This window comes from Aulonocara stuartgranti (genome assembly GCF_965226115.1).
Source record: "Aulonocara stuartgranti genome assembly, chromosome: 4".
In the NCBI taxonomy this organism is placed as follows: Eukaryota; Metazoa; Chordata; class Actinopteri; order Cichliformes; family Cichlidae; genus Aulonocara; species Aulonocara stuartgranti.
Genome location: NC_138942.1, coordinates 22016137 through 22032956, shown reverse-complemented (window position 1 = coordinate 22032956; position 16820 = coordinate 22016137). Strand labels below are relative to the sequence as shown.

The window sequence follows — 16820 nt, the reverse complement described above, 5'->3', positions numbered from 1 at the left end:
AAAATTCCGGTTCCTTCCCTGTACAAATATTAATGTCACACTCAAGGTGAGACTGCTGCCACACCTGCTCCTGCAGCAGTTTTAAGCCTCTGTCTAATTAATTTCACTGAACAGACCGGTTACTGGGCTTGTCAAAATTACAGATTAGTATTAATACAAACGAGCCAACCTGTGCAATAAATAAGTGATTATATATCATTATATATCTGTTTTAGACAGATATTTCCCTGACAAAGTCAAATGTATTCTAAAAATCTTGATTTTAACTATAAATTTGCCATTTACATAAAAAGATTATGAGCTGCAGAGATATTTTTCTGTTCCAGCAATACATTTCAGTCTTTTCATGAGTCTAGTGATGTTACATCTACATTATAATATGCAGATCACAGTGGATCTATAAAGACACAAATCACCTTCATATATTGAGTTTCTGATAGAAAACAACAGTGACTTATGTTTGCATGATGTATTTATCCATAGAAATAATGGTGTCACATCACAACAGCAAGAATTGCATTACATTTAATCGGGGGGGGGGGGGGAGAAATGTACCATGATAATTTAACAGTATACTTAAAACATGATGTCAAACTATACAAATGGGATGGTGTTTCAACCTTTGCATATGTGCTTTGACTGTTTCTAGCTCAGGTCACAGACTTATATTGATTATGACTTTACAGTAACTACAGCCGGACAATGTCCATGGCTCATGCCATTAAAGCCGAAACATTGTTTGTTGTGCTAAGCCTTTCGAAAAAAGTAATGAGGAATACATATACATTAAACTGTAGGTAAATGTACATTAAATCTTCAAAAGGTTTTGAGGGATTTTAAAAAATAATGCATTAATGCATTGCAATATTTCATGTAGTATGAGGTAGGAATTATCTCACCATGGCTATTCATTCCAAACTCTACCAGGTTTTATCAACTCTGACCAGTATTAATGGAGTCACATTAATTTAGTAAGTAACGAAATGCAAGACATGCATGAATATGTAACTAAAATAATGTTACATAGCAAAAGAGAAAATGAGGACGCTGCTGCATACCCTTTTTGTATCAATGTACAATTGAACAAAGGGTGTGGTAAGTGTACCACACCCTTTGACAAATGATTTTTCTAAATGTTCATGCTTTAAAAATTTAAACACACCCAATCCTGAATTCACCTGTTCAGTATATAAAGTGTAGCAGTGCTCCTGAGGTTTAGTATCAGTCCAGGGAAACTAATCTGTAGAACTGACCTGTTCATCACTATGAAGGTGACTGCTCTGATCCTTCTCTTGGGAATATCCAGCACAGGTAACTACACTTTTTCTTATCATTCAGGATTTGATTTAAGCATTTCAAATCTAACACTAAAACACTTTGAATTTAACAGTAAAAGAAAACAAACAACAAACAAACAAAAAATAAAAATTTTTAAATTTATTTTATACATGTATTAAATGTCTTTTCCAAAAAACATCCAAACACTTTACAAGAGGATCACTTAGTTATGTTTGTGGTGGATCGAACCACAAACATAACTAAGTTTCTTTCCATTGACAGGAAATCAAATATCTGTCAGCATATCCGTAGGGAATATAGATTATTGCATGTGATAGACCCAATTAAAATAAAACAAATAAACAAATAAACAAACAAAAACAGGAGCCTTTAAGAAAGATATGCCAGACTTTTTGTTTTAGTTTATAAAATCTGTTTCTGAATCTGTTTGGCAAACTGATGTGGAAATATTTCATTTTGTTCAAATTATTTTACTGAGTGGATTAGGTCTACTTCATACTAGAAATAAGGAAAAGTGATTACCAAATATACGTGAAGGACATAATGATGGATATTAGGATTAGTACTTTGTTGAAAATCTTAGTTCAGTTTGTTAAGGTTTAGTGCCCGGATGGCTTGGGACTAGAAGCTCCTCTTGAGTCTCTCTGTACTTGCCCGGATGATATGGAACCTTGGAACAGTTTGTTGCCCGGATGGGATGGGTCCTTCAGTATCTGACCTGCTCTAGTCCAGCATCTCCCCTAAGGGGGGAGGGGCAATCCTGCAGCAGCATTCTGCTGTACGGATCACTCTCTTGAGAGCTTTTTGGTCCTTAACACAGCTGTTCCAAACCAGGATGTGATGTTCTGTGTGAGGATGCTCTCCACAGCGCCTGCATAGAAAGTCATGAGGATCACTGGCGAGACCCTGAACTTTCTCAGTTGTGAGAGGTGGTACAGGCGCTGCCTATCCTTTTTTGGTCTAGACCTGAATGTGGGCAGACCATGTCAGGTCTGATGAAATGTGGATACCGAGATACTTGAAGGACTGCACCCTCTCCACTGGAGGTCCATTGATGATAATGGGCTTTTAGTCTCTGTGCTGACTCCTTCTGAAGTCCACCACTAGCTCCTTGGTCTTGCTGACATTCAGCTGGAGGTGGTTATCCTGGCACCATGATGCCAGATTCTTCACTTCGTCAATGTAGGCCTCCTCATCGTTGTTGGAGATGGCGCCCAACACCACGGTGTCGTCAGCAAACATCACAACGGTGTTGGAGCCATGGGTGGCCACACAGTCTGAAGTATAGAGGGAGTAGAGCAGTGGCGAGAGGAAACACCCCTGTTAATGGTGACGCTGTTAGAGACGCATCTATCCACCCTCACCACGTGAGTTCTGCAAGTGAGGAAGTCCAGCACCCATGCACACAGACGGCTGTTGAGTCCTACATCCCTCAGCTTTGTGAACCATCTGCTGGGCACTATTGAGTTAAACGCTGAACTGTAATCAACATTCTTTTCTTGCACTAGTTCAGTGGTTCCCAAACGTTTTTTGCTAGGCCCCCCTTTGTTTTACAAGAAAAATGTTCGCGCCCCCCGCCCCCTTCTCGCGCGTGTACGCGCGCACGCACGCGCACTAACACATCCTCCAACCACACACACCCATATTTTGCTCCATTGCGGTTTATTTCACACCTCAAACATTTAGTAAACAGTTAAAACAAATACAAGTAATCTGCAATAAATTACAGGTAGTAATAAAATAAACTACTAACTCTTTTAGGCTACGTCCACACCTACACGGGTATTTTTGAAAACGCAGCTGTTTCGTCCACACGTAAACTGCGTTTCGAATCACCGAAAATGGAGATGTTTTAAACCCTTTTTTGCGTTTACGTGTGGACGAGGAATACAGAGTTCGTCACTCAACATCAAAGGTATGTGCCTTTTTTTCACGTCACACTGTGCGCCACGTTATTGTTTACATGAGATGAGTTGCAGAATGGCAGATAGAGACGAAATACTGTTAATCTTACTATCTTCAGGTTTTACACGCTTACATATACACACGCAGTTACTGTCCCTCCATTTGGAAAGGCAGAGGCGTCACAGTGATTATTTTATGTGTAGTTGTTTTTTTTCCATGTGTAATAATATTCAACATTGCTATCAATACATTTTTCAAAAAATGCCTCACTGTGCAAAATGGGTTTAAAAACATAAACAACTGTGGGATCCTGTTTGTCCGTGATTTAAACAGCCCAGCCTTGCTCCCTACGAAGGGAAAATCAATTCTGCAGTGGAGACCTACCTTGGCACTTGTGCAGGTGAAGCCAAAGGGAAGATATGCTTCACCATATTTTCTAGTCTTTGGCTTAGAATGAAGTTGGTTTGGAAACATATTCAGCGACGCTGCATCCCCTGCTTTGCGTTTCTGTAGGCGCCCCGTGTAAGCAGTGTCCAAGCGTTTTGTCCCCCCCCCCCTTTTCATTCCACTCCCCTGCAATGGCTCTGCGCCCCCCAGGGGGCGGGCCCCACACTTTAAGAAGGACTGCACTAGTTGGTGCTAACAATGCCATAAAAATTATAATATTTTAAATATAGACTCAGAAACTGTTAAATGGTTGACAGCTGTTGGAGCAGGCCTCCATGATTTAAATGATCCTTATTTCATTAACCTTAAATAAACACTAATGTAGTGTTTCATGTCACTTTATTAAAAAATATATTTATACAGATGTTAAAGGGATTAACAGCATTTCATCAATCTGTGCAACAGCTTAAAAAATAGAAGAGATAAAGACTCTTTAATAATACTAGTATAGTGGGTTATTTAAAAACCTGTAATCTTTCATTTTAACTTCAGTCCTTTCATTGTTTCTCTCCTGATTGCAGCTGGAGCCCTTCAGTGTCAAACCTGCACAGATCAGACGTGTTCAACCACAGTAGCAAAAACATGTTCTTCAGAGACCATGTGTGTTACAGCTACTATTTTAGGTAATCTTTTCTTCATATTATTTCATACAGTTCAGTAAATTTCAAATACCTGTGAAGCTCTGTGTGCTTTCCATCAACATTAATAAAATTCATCATTAAAAATATTAAAATTACTTTGCAGCTACCTCATCTGGAACTACCGTAACACAAATCTACAAGGCATGTGCATCTTCCTCCCTGTGTCCAACTACGGGCTCTCAGACATTTTCAGTTGACCTGGGTGTTCAAAGTGCTCTTGCATCTGCCACGTGCTGCAACACGGATAACTGCAACTCAGCAACTCTGGCTGGTAAGTAGAAATCAGTTAAGTTAAAGACACATAACCGAACAGACATGACAGAAAAGGATAAGAAACAATAATCTGATATCTGCTGAAATATTCTGTTCTAAAGTGAAATTATATACTTTTCTGTTTCAGCCCCTACTCCTCAGTCAAGTAACGGCCTACTATGTAACTCTTGTTCCACCTCTCAGTGCAACACACCATTGCAATGTCAGGGGGTGCAGGACCAATGCTTTCAATCAATGAGTGAGTCTTCATCATGCATACTTTAACAAAAAGCATCTTTAAATTTGGTTTTTGCATAAAATAAATTCAACAAACATTCTTTTTTTTCAATCAGTCAGGAAAAACATAACCAAGCATTTTATCCGTATTTGTAATGAATGTGATTTTGTACTTTAAATCGTTAAAGATGAAGATTTGATAATCAGTGTAGGAAATGATACATATTTTTCCACAACACATAAATATATTAGTTAAGAAGTATTCCCGAAATATTTGAAGCATGGAGGTAGTGATTAATCTGTCAGTTATTGTCATGACTAATCATTTGTATAAAACAAGAGCTGAAAACAAAGAGATAAATGTCCATCAAAAAAAGAGCAAAGTAAAGAAAATACACATGAAAACATCAAGAGGAGCACTTTGATTTCATGATGATGGAAAAATCAGTTACCTGCTTTAAATGGAAAAAAAACATATGTGATAATAGAACACCGAGTGTAGGAACACTGTTCATTAAAAGGAAATCCATTTGGGTTCTGACATTGTGAGTACATGTTTTCAATAACTTAAATTTGACAGTCACCAAACAACTGACTGAAATGATGCCTCGAAAACTTTTCGAACTTATACCCATTAATATTATAATTTTATATAAGTATGTCTTGATTTTCAAAGGCTACTACACAGTCATGTATGTCTAAAAATATGTGAAATTGTTGAAACTGGGATTTTTCATCTACAGTGAACGATGGCACCAATGATTTTCCAGCTTACGGCTGTGCATCCAGCACCCTGTGTGCAGTTGCTTCAAGCCTGGGTTCTCTACCTTTCATGCAGAGTGTTGGTACCATAAAAAGTGGACCAACCTGTACTTTACCCACAACAACTGCAGCACCAACCACAACAACAGCCGCTCCAACTACAACCACTGTGGCACCAACCACCACCACAGCTGCTCCAACAACAACAACGGTGGCACCAACAACTACAACTGCTGCTCCAACCACGACAACAGCTGCTCCAACCACAACCACAGCTGCTCCAACCACAACAACAGCTGCTCCAACCACAACAACAGCTGCTCCAACCACGACAACAGCTGCTCCAACCACAACAACGGTGGCATCAGCAACCACAACTGCTGCTCCAACCACGACAACAGCTGCTCCAACCACGACAACAGCTGCTCCAACTACAACGACAGCTGCTCCAACCACGACAACAGCTGCTCCAACTACAACGACAGCTGCTCCAACCACAACAACGGTGGCATCAGCAACCACAACTGCTGCTCCAACCACGACAACAGCTGCTCCAACCACGACAACAGCTGCTCCAACCACAACAACATCTGCTCCAACCACAACAACGGTGGCAACAACAACCACAACCACAGCTGCTTCAACCACGACAACAGCTTCTCCAGGTAACTACACTTTTTATTATCATTCAGGATTTGATTTAAGCATTTCAAATCTAACACTAAAACACTTTGAATTTAACAGTAAAAGAAAACAAACAACAAACAAACAAAAAATAAAAATTTTTAAATTTATTTTATACATGTATTAAATGTCTTTTCCAAAAAACATCCAAACACTTTACAAGAGGATCACTTAGTTATGTTTGTGGTGGATCGAACCACAAACATAACTAAGTTTCTTTCCATTGACAGGAAATCAAATATCTGTCAGCATATCCGTAGGGAATATAGATTATTGCATGTGATAGACCCAATTAAAATAAAATAAATAAACAAATAAACAAACAAAAACAGGAGCCTTTAAGAAAGATATGCCAGACCTTTTGTTTTAGTTTATAAAATCTGTTTCTGAATCTGTTTGGCAAACTGATGTGGAAATATTTCATTTTGTTCAAATTATTTTACTGAGTGGATTAGGTCTACTTCATACTAGAAATAAGGAAAAGTGATTACCAAATATACGTGAAGGACATAATGATGGATATTAGGATTAGTACTTTGTTGAAAATCTTAGTTCAGTTTGTTAAGGTTTAGTGCCCGGATGGCTTGGGACTAGAAGCTCCTCTTGAGTCTCTCTGTACTTGCCCGGATGATATGGAACCTTGGAACAGTTTGTTGCCCGGATGGGATGGGTCCTTCAGTATCTGACCTGCTCTAGTCCAGCATCTCCCCTAAGGGGGGAGGGGCAATCCTGCAGCAGCATTCTGCTGTACGGATCACTCTCTTAAGAGCTTTTTGGTCCTTAACACAGCTGTTCCCAAACCAGGATGTGATGTTCTGTGTGAGGATGCTCTCCACAGCGCCTGCATAGAAAGTCATGAGGATCACTGGCGAGACCCTGAACTTTCTCAGTTGTCAGAGGTGGTACAGGCGCTGCCTATCCTTTTTTGGTCTAGACCTGAATGTGGGCAGACCATGTCAGGTCTGATGAAATGTGGATACCGAGATACTTGAAGGACTGCACCCTCTCCACTGGAGGTCCATTGATGATAATGGGCTTTTAGTCTCTGTGCTGACTCCTTCTGAAGTCCACCACTAGCTGCTTGGTCTTGCTGACATTCAGCTGGAGGTGGTTATCCTGGCACCATGATGCCAGATTCTTCACTTCGTCAATGTAGGCCTCCTCATCGTTGTTGGAGATGGCGCCCAACACCACGGTGTCGTCAGCAAACATCACAACGGTGTTGGATCCATGGGTGGCCACACAGTCTGAAGTATAGAGGGAGTAGAGCAGTGGCGAGAGGAAACACCCCTGTTAATGGTGACGCTGTTAGAGACGCATCTATCCACCCTCACCACGTGAGTTCTGCAAGTGAGGAAGTCCAGCACCCATGCACACAGACGGCTGTTGAGTCCTACATCCCTCAGCTTTGTGAACCATCTGCTGGGCACTATTGAGTTAAACGCTGAACTGTAATCAACATTCTTTTCTTGCACTAGTTCAGTGGTTCCCAAACGTTTTTTGCTAGGCCCCCCTTTGTTTTACAAGAAAAATGTTCGCGCCCCCCGCCCCCTTCTCGCGCGTGTACGCGCGCACGCACGCGCACTAACACATCCTCCAACCACACACACCCATATTTTGCTCCATTGCGGTTTATTTCACACCTCAAACATTTAGTAAACAGTTAAAACAAATACAAGTAATCTGCAATAAATTACAGGTAGTAATAAAATAAACTACTAACTCTTTTAGGCTACGTCCACACCTACACGGGTATTTTTGAAAACGCAGCTGTTTCGTCCACACGTAAACTGCGTTTCGAATCACCGAAAATGGAGATGTTTTAAACCCTTTTTTGCGTTTACGTGTGGACGAGGAATACAGAGTTCGTCACTCAACATCAAAGGTATGTGCCTTTTTTTCACGTCACACTGTGCGCCACGTTATTGTTTACATGAGATGAGTTGCAGAATGGCAGATAGAGACGAAATACTGTTAATCTTACTATCTTCAGGTTTTACACGCTTACATATACACACGCAGTTACTGTCCCTCCATTTGGAAAGGCAGAGGCGTCACAGTGATTATTTTATGTGTAGTTGTTTTTTTTCCATGTGTAATAATATTCAACATTGCTATCAATACATTTTTCAAAAAATGCCTCACTGTGCAAAATGGGTTTAAAAACATAAACAACTGTGGGATCCTGTTTGTCCGTGATTTAAACAGCCCAGCCTTGCTCCCTACGAAGGGAAAATCAATTCTGCAGTGGAGACCTACCTTGGCACTTGTGCAGGTGAAGCCAAAGGGAAGATATGCTTCACCATATTTTCTAGTCTTTGGCTTAGAATGAAGTTGGTTTGGAAACATATTCAGCGACGCTGCATCCCCTGCTTTGCGTTTCTGTAGGCGCCCCGTGTAAGCAGTGTCCAAGCGTTTTGTCCCCCCCCCCCCCTTTTCATTCCGCTCCCCTGCAATGGCTCTGCGCCCCCCAGGGGGCGGGCCCCACACTTTAAGAAGGACTGCACTAGTTGGTGCTAACAATGCCATAAAAATTATAATATTTTAAATATAGACTCAGAAACTGTTAAATGGTTGACAGCTGTTGGAGCAGGCCTCCATGATTTAAATGATCCTTATTTCATTAACCTTAACTAAACACTAATGTAGTGTTTCATGTCACTTTATTAAAAAATATATTTATACAGATGTTAAAGGGATTAACAGCATTTCATCAATCTGTGCAACAGCTTAAAAAATAGAAGAGATAAAGACTCTTTAATAATACTAGTATAGTGGGTTATTTAAAAACCTGTAATCTTTCATTTTAACTTCAGTCCTTTCATTGTTTCTCTCCTGATTGCAGCTGGAGCCCTTCAGTGTCAAACCTGCACAGATCAGACGTGTTCAACCACAGTAGCAAAAACATGTTCTTCAGAGACCATGTGTGTTACAGCTACTATTTTAGGTAATCTTTTCTTCATATTATTTCATACAGTTCAGTAAATTTCAAATACCTGTGAAGCTATGTGTGCTTTCCATCAACATTAATAAAATTCATCATTAAAAATATTAAAATTACTTTGCAGCTACCTCATCTGGAACTACCGCAACACAAATCTACAAGGCATGTGCATCTTCCTCCCTGTGTCCAACTACGGGCTCTCAGACATTTTCAGTTGACCTGGGTGTTCAAAGTGCTCTTGCATCTGCCACGTGCTGCAACACGGATAACTGCAACTCAGCAACTCTGGCTGGTAAGTAGAAATCAGTTAAGTTAAAGACACATAACCGAACAGACATGACAGAAAAGGATAAGAAACAATAATCTTATATCTGCTGAAATATTCTGTTCTAAAGTGAAATTATGTTCTTTTCTGTTTCAGCCCCTACTCCTCAGTCAAGTAACGGCCTACTATGTAACTCTTGTTCCACCTCTCAGTGCAACACACCATTGCAATGTCAGGGAGTGCAGGACCAATGCTTTCAATCAATGAGTGAGTCTTCATCATGCATACTTTAACAAAAAGCATCTTTAAATTTGGTTTTTGCATAAAATAAATTCAACAAACATTCTTTTTTTTCAATCAGTCAGGAAAAACATAACCAAGCATTTTATCCGTATTTGTAATGAATGTGATTTTGTACTTTAAATCGTTAAAGATGAAGATTTGATAATCAGTGTAGGAAATGATACATATTTTTCCACAACACATAAATATATTAGTTAAGAAGTATTCCCGAAATATTTGAAGCATGGAGGTAGTGATTAATCTGTCAGTTATTGTCATGACTAATCATTTGTATAAAACAAGAGCTGAAAACAAAGAGATAAATGTCCATCAAAAAAAGAGCAAAGTAAAGAAAATACACATGAAAACATCAAGAGGAGCACTTTGATTTCATGATGATGGAAAAATCAGTTACCTGCTTTAAATGGAAAAAAAACATATGTGATAATAGAACACCGAGTGTAGGAACACTGTTCATTAAAAGGAAATCCATTTGGGTTCTGACATTGTGAGTACATGTTTTCAATAACTTAAATTTGACAGTCACCAAACAACTGACTGAAATGATGCCTCGAAAACTTTTCGAACTTATACCCATTAATATTATAATTTTATATAAGTATGTCTTGATTTTCAAAGGCTACTACACAGTCATGTATGTCTAAAAATATGTGAAATTGTTGAAACTGGGATTTTTCATCTACAGTGAACGATGGCACCAATGATTTTCCAGCTTACGGCTGTGCATCCAGCACCCTGTGTGCAGTTGCTTCAAGCCTGGGTTCTCTACCTTTCATGCAGAGTGTTGGTACCATAAAAAGTGGACCAACCTGTACTTTACCCACAACAACTGCAGCACCAACCACAACCACAGCTGCTCCAACAACAACAACAGCCGCTCCAACTACAACCACTGTGGCACCAACCACCACCACAGCTGCTCCAACAACAACGTCTGCTGCTCCAACAACGACAACAGCTGCACCAACAACAACAACAGCTGCTCCAACCACAACCACCGCTGCTCCAACCATAACCACTGCAGCACCAACCACAACAACGGTGGCACCAACAACCACAACTGCTGCTCCAACAACCACAACAGCTGCTCCAACCACGACAACTGCTGCTCCAACCACGACAACAGCTGCTCCAACCACGACAACTGCTGCTCAAACCACAACAACAGCTGCTCCAACCACAACAACAGCTGTGCAACCAAAAACAACGACTGCTCCAACCACAACCACAGCTGCTCCAACCACAACAACAGTGGCATCAACAGCCACAACTGCTGCTCCAACCACAACCACAGCTGCTCAAACCACAGCTGCTCCAACGACAGCAACGGTGGAACCAACCACAACAACTGCTGCTCCAACAACAACACCAGGTGCACCAACCACAACCACAGCTGCTCCAACCACAACAACAGTGGCATCAACAACCACAACTGCTGCTCCAACCACGACAACAGCTGCTCCAACCACAACAACTGCTACTCCAAAAACGACAACATGTGCACCAACCACAACCACAGCTGCTCCCACCACAACAACAGTTGCACCACCAGCAACAACAGCTGCTCCAACAACAACAACAGCTGCTCCAACCACGACAACAGCTGCTCCAACCACAACAACTGCTACTCCAACAACGACAACAGGTGCACCAACCACAACCACAGCTGCTCCAACAACAACAATGGTGGCACCAACAACCACAACAGCTGCTCCAACAACGACAACATCTGCTCCAACCACAACCACAGCTGTTCCAACCACAACAACGGTGGCATCAACAACCACAACTGCTGCTCCAACCACGTCAACGGCTGCTCCAACCACAACAACTGCTACTCCAACAACGACAACAGGTGCACCAACCACAACCACAGCTGCTCCAACCACAACGACAGCTGCTCCAACCACAACTACGGTGGCATCAACAACCACAACTGCTGCTCCATCCACGACAACAGCTGCTCCAACCACGACAACAGCTGCTCCAACCACAACCACAGCTGCTCCAACCACAACAACAGCTGCTCCAACCACGACAACAGCTGCTCCAACCACAACCACAGCTGCTTCAACCACAACAACGGTGGCAACAACAACCACAACTGCTGCTCTAACCACAACCACAGCTGCTCAAACCACAACAGCTGCTCCAACGACAGCAACGGTGGAACCAACAACCACAACTGCTGCTCTAACCACAACAACTGCTACTCCAACAACAACACCAGGTGCACCAACCACAACTACTGCTCCAACCACAACCACAGCTGCTCCTACCACAACAACGGTGGCAACAACAACCACAACAGCTGCTCCAACCACGACAACTGCTGCTCCAACCACGACAACAGCTGCTTCAACCACGACAACTGCTGCTCCACCCACGACAAAAGCTCCTCCAACCACAACCACAGCTGCTCCAACCACAACAACTGTGGCTCCAACAACGACAACAGGTGCACCAACCACAACTACAGCTGCTCCAACAACAACGACAGCTGCTCCAACCACAACAACGATGGCATCAACAACCACAACTGCTGCTCCATCCACAACAACAGCTGCTCCAACCACGACAACAGCTGCTCCAACCACAACAACTGCTACTCCAACAACGACAACAGGTGCACCAACCACAACCACAGCTGCTCCAACAACAACAATGGTGGCACCAACAACCACAACAGCTGCTCCAACAACGACAACATCTGCTCCAACCACAACCACAGCTGTTCCAACCACAACAACGGTGGCATCAACAACCACAACAGCTGCTCCAACCACGACAACGGCTGCTCCAACCACAACAACTGCTACTCCAACAACGACAACAGGTGCACCAACCACAACCACAGCTGCTCCAACCACAACTACGGTGGCATCAACAACCACAACTGCTGCTCCATCCACGACAACAGCTGCTCCAACCACGACAACAGCTGCTCCAACCACAACCACAGCTGCTCCAACCACAACGACAGCTGCTCCAACCACAACAACAGCTGCTCCAACTACAACGACAGCTGCTCCAACCACAACGGTGGCATCAACAACCACAACTGCTTCTCCAACCACGACAACAGCTGCTCCAACCACAACAACAGCTGCTCCAACTACAACGACAGCTGCTCCAACCACAACGGTGGCATCAACAACCACAACTGCTTCTCCAACCACGACCACAGCTGCTTCAACCACAACAACGGTGGCAACAACAACCACAACTGCTGCTCTAACCACAACAACTGCTACTCCAACAACAACACCAGGTGCACCAACCACAACTACTGCTCCAACCACAACCACAGCTGCTCCAACCACAACAACGGTGGCAACAACAACCACAACTGCTGCTCCAACCACGACAACTGCTGCTCCAACCACGACAACAGCTGCTTCAACCACGACAACTGCTGCTCCACCCACGACAAAAGCTCCTCCAACCACAACCACAGCTGCTCCAACCACAACAACTGTGGCTCCAACAACGACAACAGGTGCACCAACCACAACTACAGCTGCTCCAACAACAACGACAGCTGCTCCAACCACAACAACGATGGCATCAACAACCACAACTGCTGCTCCATCCACAACAACAGCTGCTCCAACCACGACAACAGCTGCTCCAACCACAACAACTGTTACTCCAACAACGACAACAGGTGCACCAACCACAACCACAGCTGCTCCAACAACAACAATGGTGGCACCAACAACCACAACAGCTGCTCCAACAACGACAACATCTGCTCCAACCACAACCACAGCTGTTCCAACCACAACAACGGTGGCATCAACAACCACAACTGCTGCTCCAACCACGACAACGGCTGCTCCAACCACAACCACAGCTGCTCCAACCACAACAACGGTGGCAACAACAACCACAACAGCTGCTCCAACCACGACAACTGTGTCTCCAACAACGACAACAGGTGCACCAACCACAACTACAGCTGCTCCAACAACAACGACAGCTGCTCCAACCACAACAACGATGGCATCAACAACCACAACTGCTGCTCCATCCACAACAACAGCTGCTCCAACCACGACAACAGCTGCTCCAACCACAACCACAGCTGCTCCAACCACAACAACGGTGGCAACAACAACCACAACAGCTGCTCCAACCACGACAACTGTGGCTCCAACAACGACAACAGCTGCACCAACCACAACTACAGCTGCTCCAACAACGACAACATCTGCTCCAACCACAACAACGATGGCATCAACAACCACAACTGCTGCTCCATCCACAACAACAGCTGCTCCAACCACGACAACAGCTGCTCCAACCACAACAACTGCTACTCCAACAACGACAACAGGTGCACCAACCACTACCACAGCTGCTCCAACAACAACAATGGTGGCACCAACAACCACAACAGCTGCTCCAACCACGACAACAGCTGCTCCAACCACGACAAAAGCTGCTCCAACCACGACAACTGCTGCTCCACCCACGACAACAGCTCCTCCAACCACAACCACAGCTGCTCCAACCACAACAACTGCTACTCCAACAACGACAACAGGTGCACCAACCACAACTACAGCTGCTCCAACAACAACGACAGCTGCTCCAACCACGACGACAGCTGCTCCAACCACGACAACAGCTGCTCCAACCACAACAACAGCTGTGCAACCAACAACAACAACTGCTCCAACCACAACCACAGCTGCTCCAACCACAACAACAGTGGCATCAACAGCCACAACTGCTGCTCCAACAACGACAACTACAACTACAACGACAGCTGCTCCAACCACAACGGTGGCATCAACAACCACAACTGCTTCTCCAACCACGACAACAGCTGCTCCAACCACAACAACAGCTGCTCCAACTACAACGACAGCTGCTCCAACCACGACAACACCTGCTCCAACCACAACAACTGCTACTCCAACAACGACAACAGGTGCACCAACCACAACCACAGCTGCTCCAACAACAACAATGGTGGCACCAACAACCACAACAGCTGCTCCAACAACGACAACATCTGCTCCAACCACAACCACAGCTGTTCCAACCACAACAACGGTGGCATCAACAACCACAACTGCTGCTCCAACCACGACAACGGCTGCTCCAACCACAACCACAGCTGCTCCAACCACAACAACGGTGGCAACAACAACCACAACAGCTGCTCCAACCACGACAACTGTGGCTCCAACAACGACAACAGGTGCACCAACAACAACAACAGCTGTGCAACCAACAACAACAACTGCTCCAACCACAACCACAGCTGCTCCAACCACAACAACGGTGGCAACAACAACCACAACAGCTGCTCCAACCACGACAACTGTGGCTCCAACAACGACAACAGGTGCACCAACCACAACTACAGCTGCTCCAACAACAACGACAGCTGCTCCAACCACAACAACGATGGCATCAACAACCACAACTGCTGCTCCATCCACAACAACAGCTGCTCCAACCACGACAACAGCTGCTCCAACCACAACCACAGCTGCTCCAACCACAACAACGGTGGCAACAACAACCACAACAGCTGCTCCAACCACGACAACTGTGGCTCCAACAACGACAACAGGTGCACCAACCACAACTACAGCTGCTCCAACCACGACAACAGCTGCTCCAACCACAACCACAGCTGCTCCAACCACAACCACAGCTGCTCCAACCACAACAACGGTGGCAACAACAACCACAACAGCTGCTCCAACCACGACAACTGTGGCTCCAACAACGACAACAGGTGCACCAACCACAACTACAGCTGCTCCAACAACAACGACAGCTGCTCCAACCACAACAACGATGGCATCAACAACCACAACTGCTGCTCCATCCACAACAACAGCTGCTCCAACCACGACAACAGCTGCTCCAACCACAACAACTGCTACTCCAACAACGACAACAGGTGCACCAACCACAACCACAGCTGCTCCAACCACAACAACAGCTGTGCAACCAACAACAACAACTGCTCCAACCACAACCACAGCTGCTCCAACCACAACAACAGTGGCATCAACAGCCACAACTGCTGCTCCAACAACGACAACTACAACTACAACGACAGCTGCTCCAACCACAACGGTGGCATCAACAACCACAACTGCTTCTCCAACCACGACAACAGCTGCTCCAACCACAACAACAGCTGCTCCAACTACAACGACAGCTGCTCCAACCACGACAACAGCTGCTCCAACCACAACAACTGCTACTCCAACAACGACAACAGGTGCACCAACCACAACCACAGCTGCTCCAACAACAACAATGGTGGCACCAACAACCACAACAGCTGCTCCAACAACGACAACATCTGCTCCAACCACAACCACAGCTGTTCCAACCACAACAACGGTGGCATCAACAACCACAACCGCTGCTCCATCCACAACAACAGCTGCTCTAACCACGACAACAGCTGCTCCAACCACAACCACAGCTGTGCAACCAACAACAACAACTGCTCCAACCACAACCACAGCTGCTCCAACCACAACAACGGTGGCAACAACAACCACAACAGCTGCTCCAACCACGACAACTGTGGCTCCAACAACGACAACAGGTGCACCAACCACAACTACAGCTGCTCCAACAACAACGACAGCTGCTCCAACCACAACAACGATGGCATCAACAACCACAACTGCTGCTCCATCCACAACAACAGCTGCTCCAACAACGACAACAGCTGCTCCAACCACAACCACAGCTGCTCCAACCACAACAACGGTGGCAACAACAACCACAACAGCTGCTCCAACCACGACAACTGTGGCTCCAACAACGACAACAGGTGCACCAACCACAACTACAGCTGCTCCAACAACAACGACAGCTGCTCCAACCACAACAACGATGGCATCAACAACCACAACTGCTGCTCCATCCACAACAACAGCTGCTCCAACCACGACAACAGCTGCTCCAACCACAACAACTGCTACTCCAACAACGACAACAGGTGCACCAACCACAACCACAGCTGCTCCAACAACAACAATGGTGGCACCAACAACCACAACTGCTGCTCCACCCACGACAACAGCTCCTCCAA

The 16820-nt window shown here is 44.6% G+C and overlaps 1 protein-coding gene across 1 annotated transcript in view; it reads left to right on the top strand.

The window, feature by feature from the left end:
- Window positions 1-1265: 1265 nt before the first annotated feature.
- Window positions 1266-16820, top strand: part of LOC309705666 (uncharacterized protein) — a gene marked incomplete at both ends in the record, with an annotated part of 39950 nt that continues 24395 nt past the window's right edge. The window contains 9 exons of the mRNA XM_082531588.1: window positions 1266-1311; window positions 4396-4563; window positions 4693-4767; window positions 5525-5622; window positions 6112-6208; window positions 9073-9174; window positions 9296-9463; window positions 9593-9703; window positions 10425-10864. Of these exons, the coding sequence (XP_082387714.1) occupies window positions 1266-1311; window positions 4396-4563; window positions 4693-4767; window positions 5525-5622; window positions 6112-6208; window positions 9073-9174; window positions 9296-9463; window positions 9593-9703; window positions 10425-10864 (1305 nt within the window). The remainder of the gene's footprint in view (window positions 1312-4395; window positions 4564-4692; window positions 4768-5524; window positions 5623-6111; window positions 6209-9072; window positions 9175-9295; window positions 9464-9592; window positions 9704-10424; window positions 10865-16820) is intronic.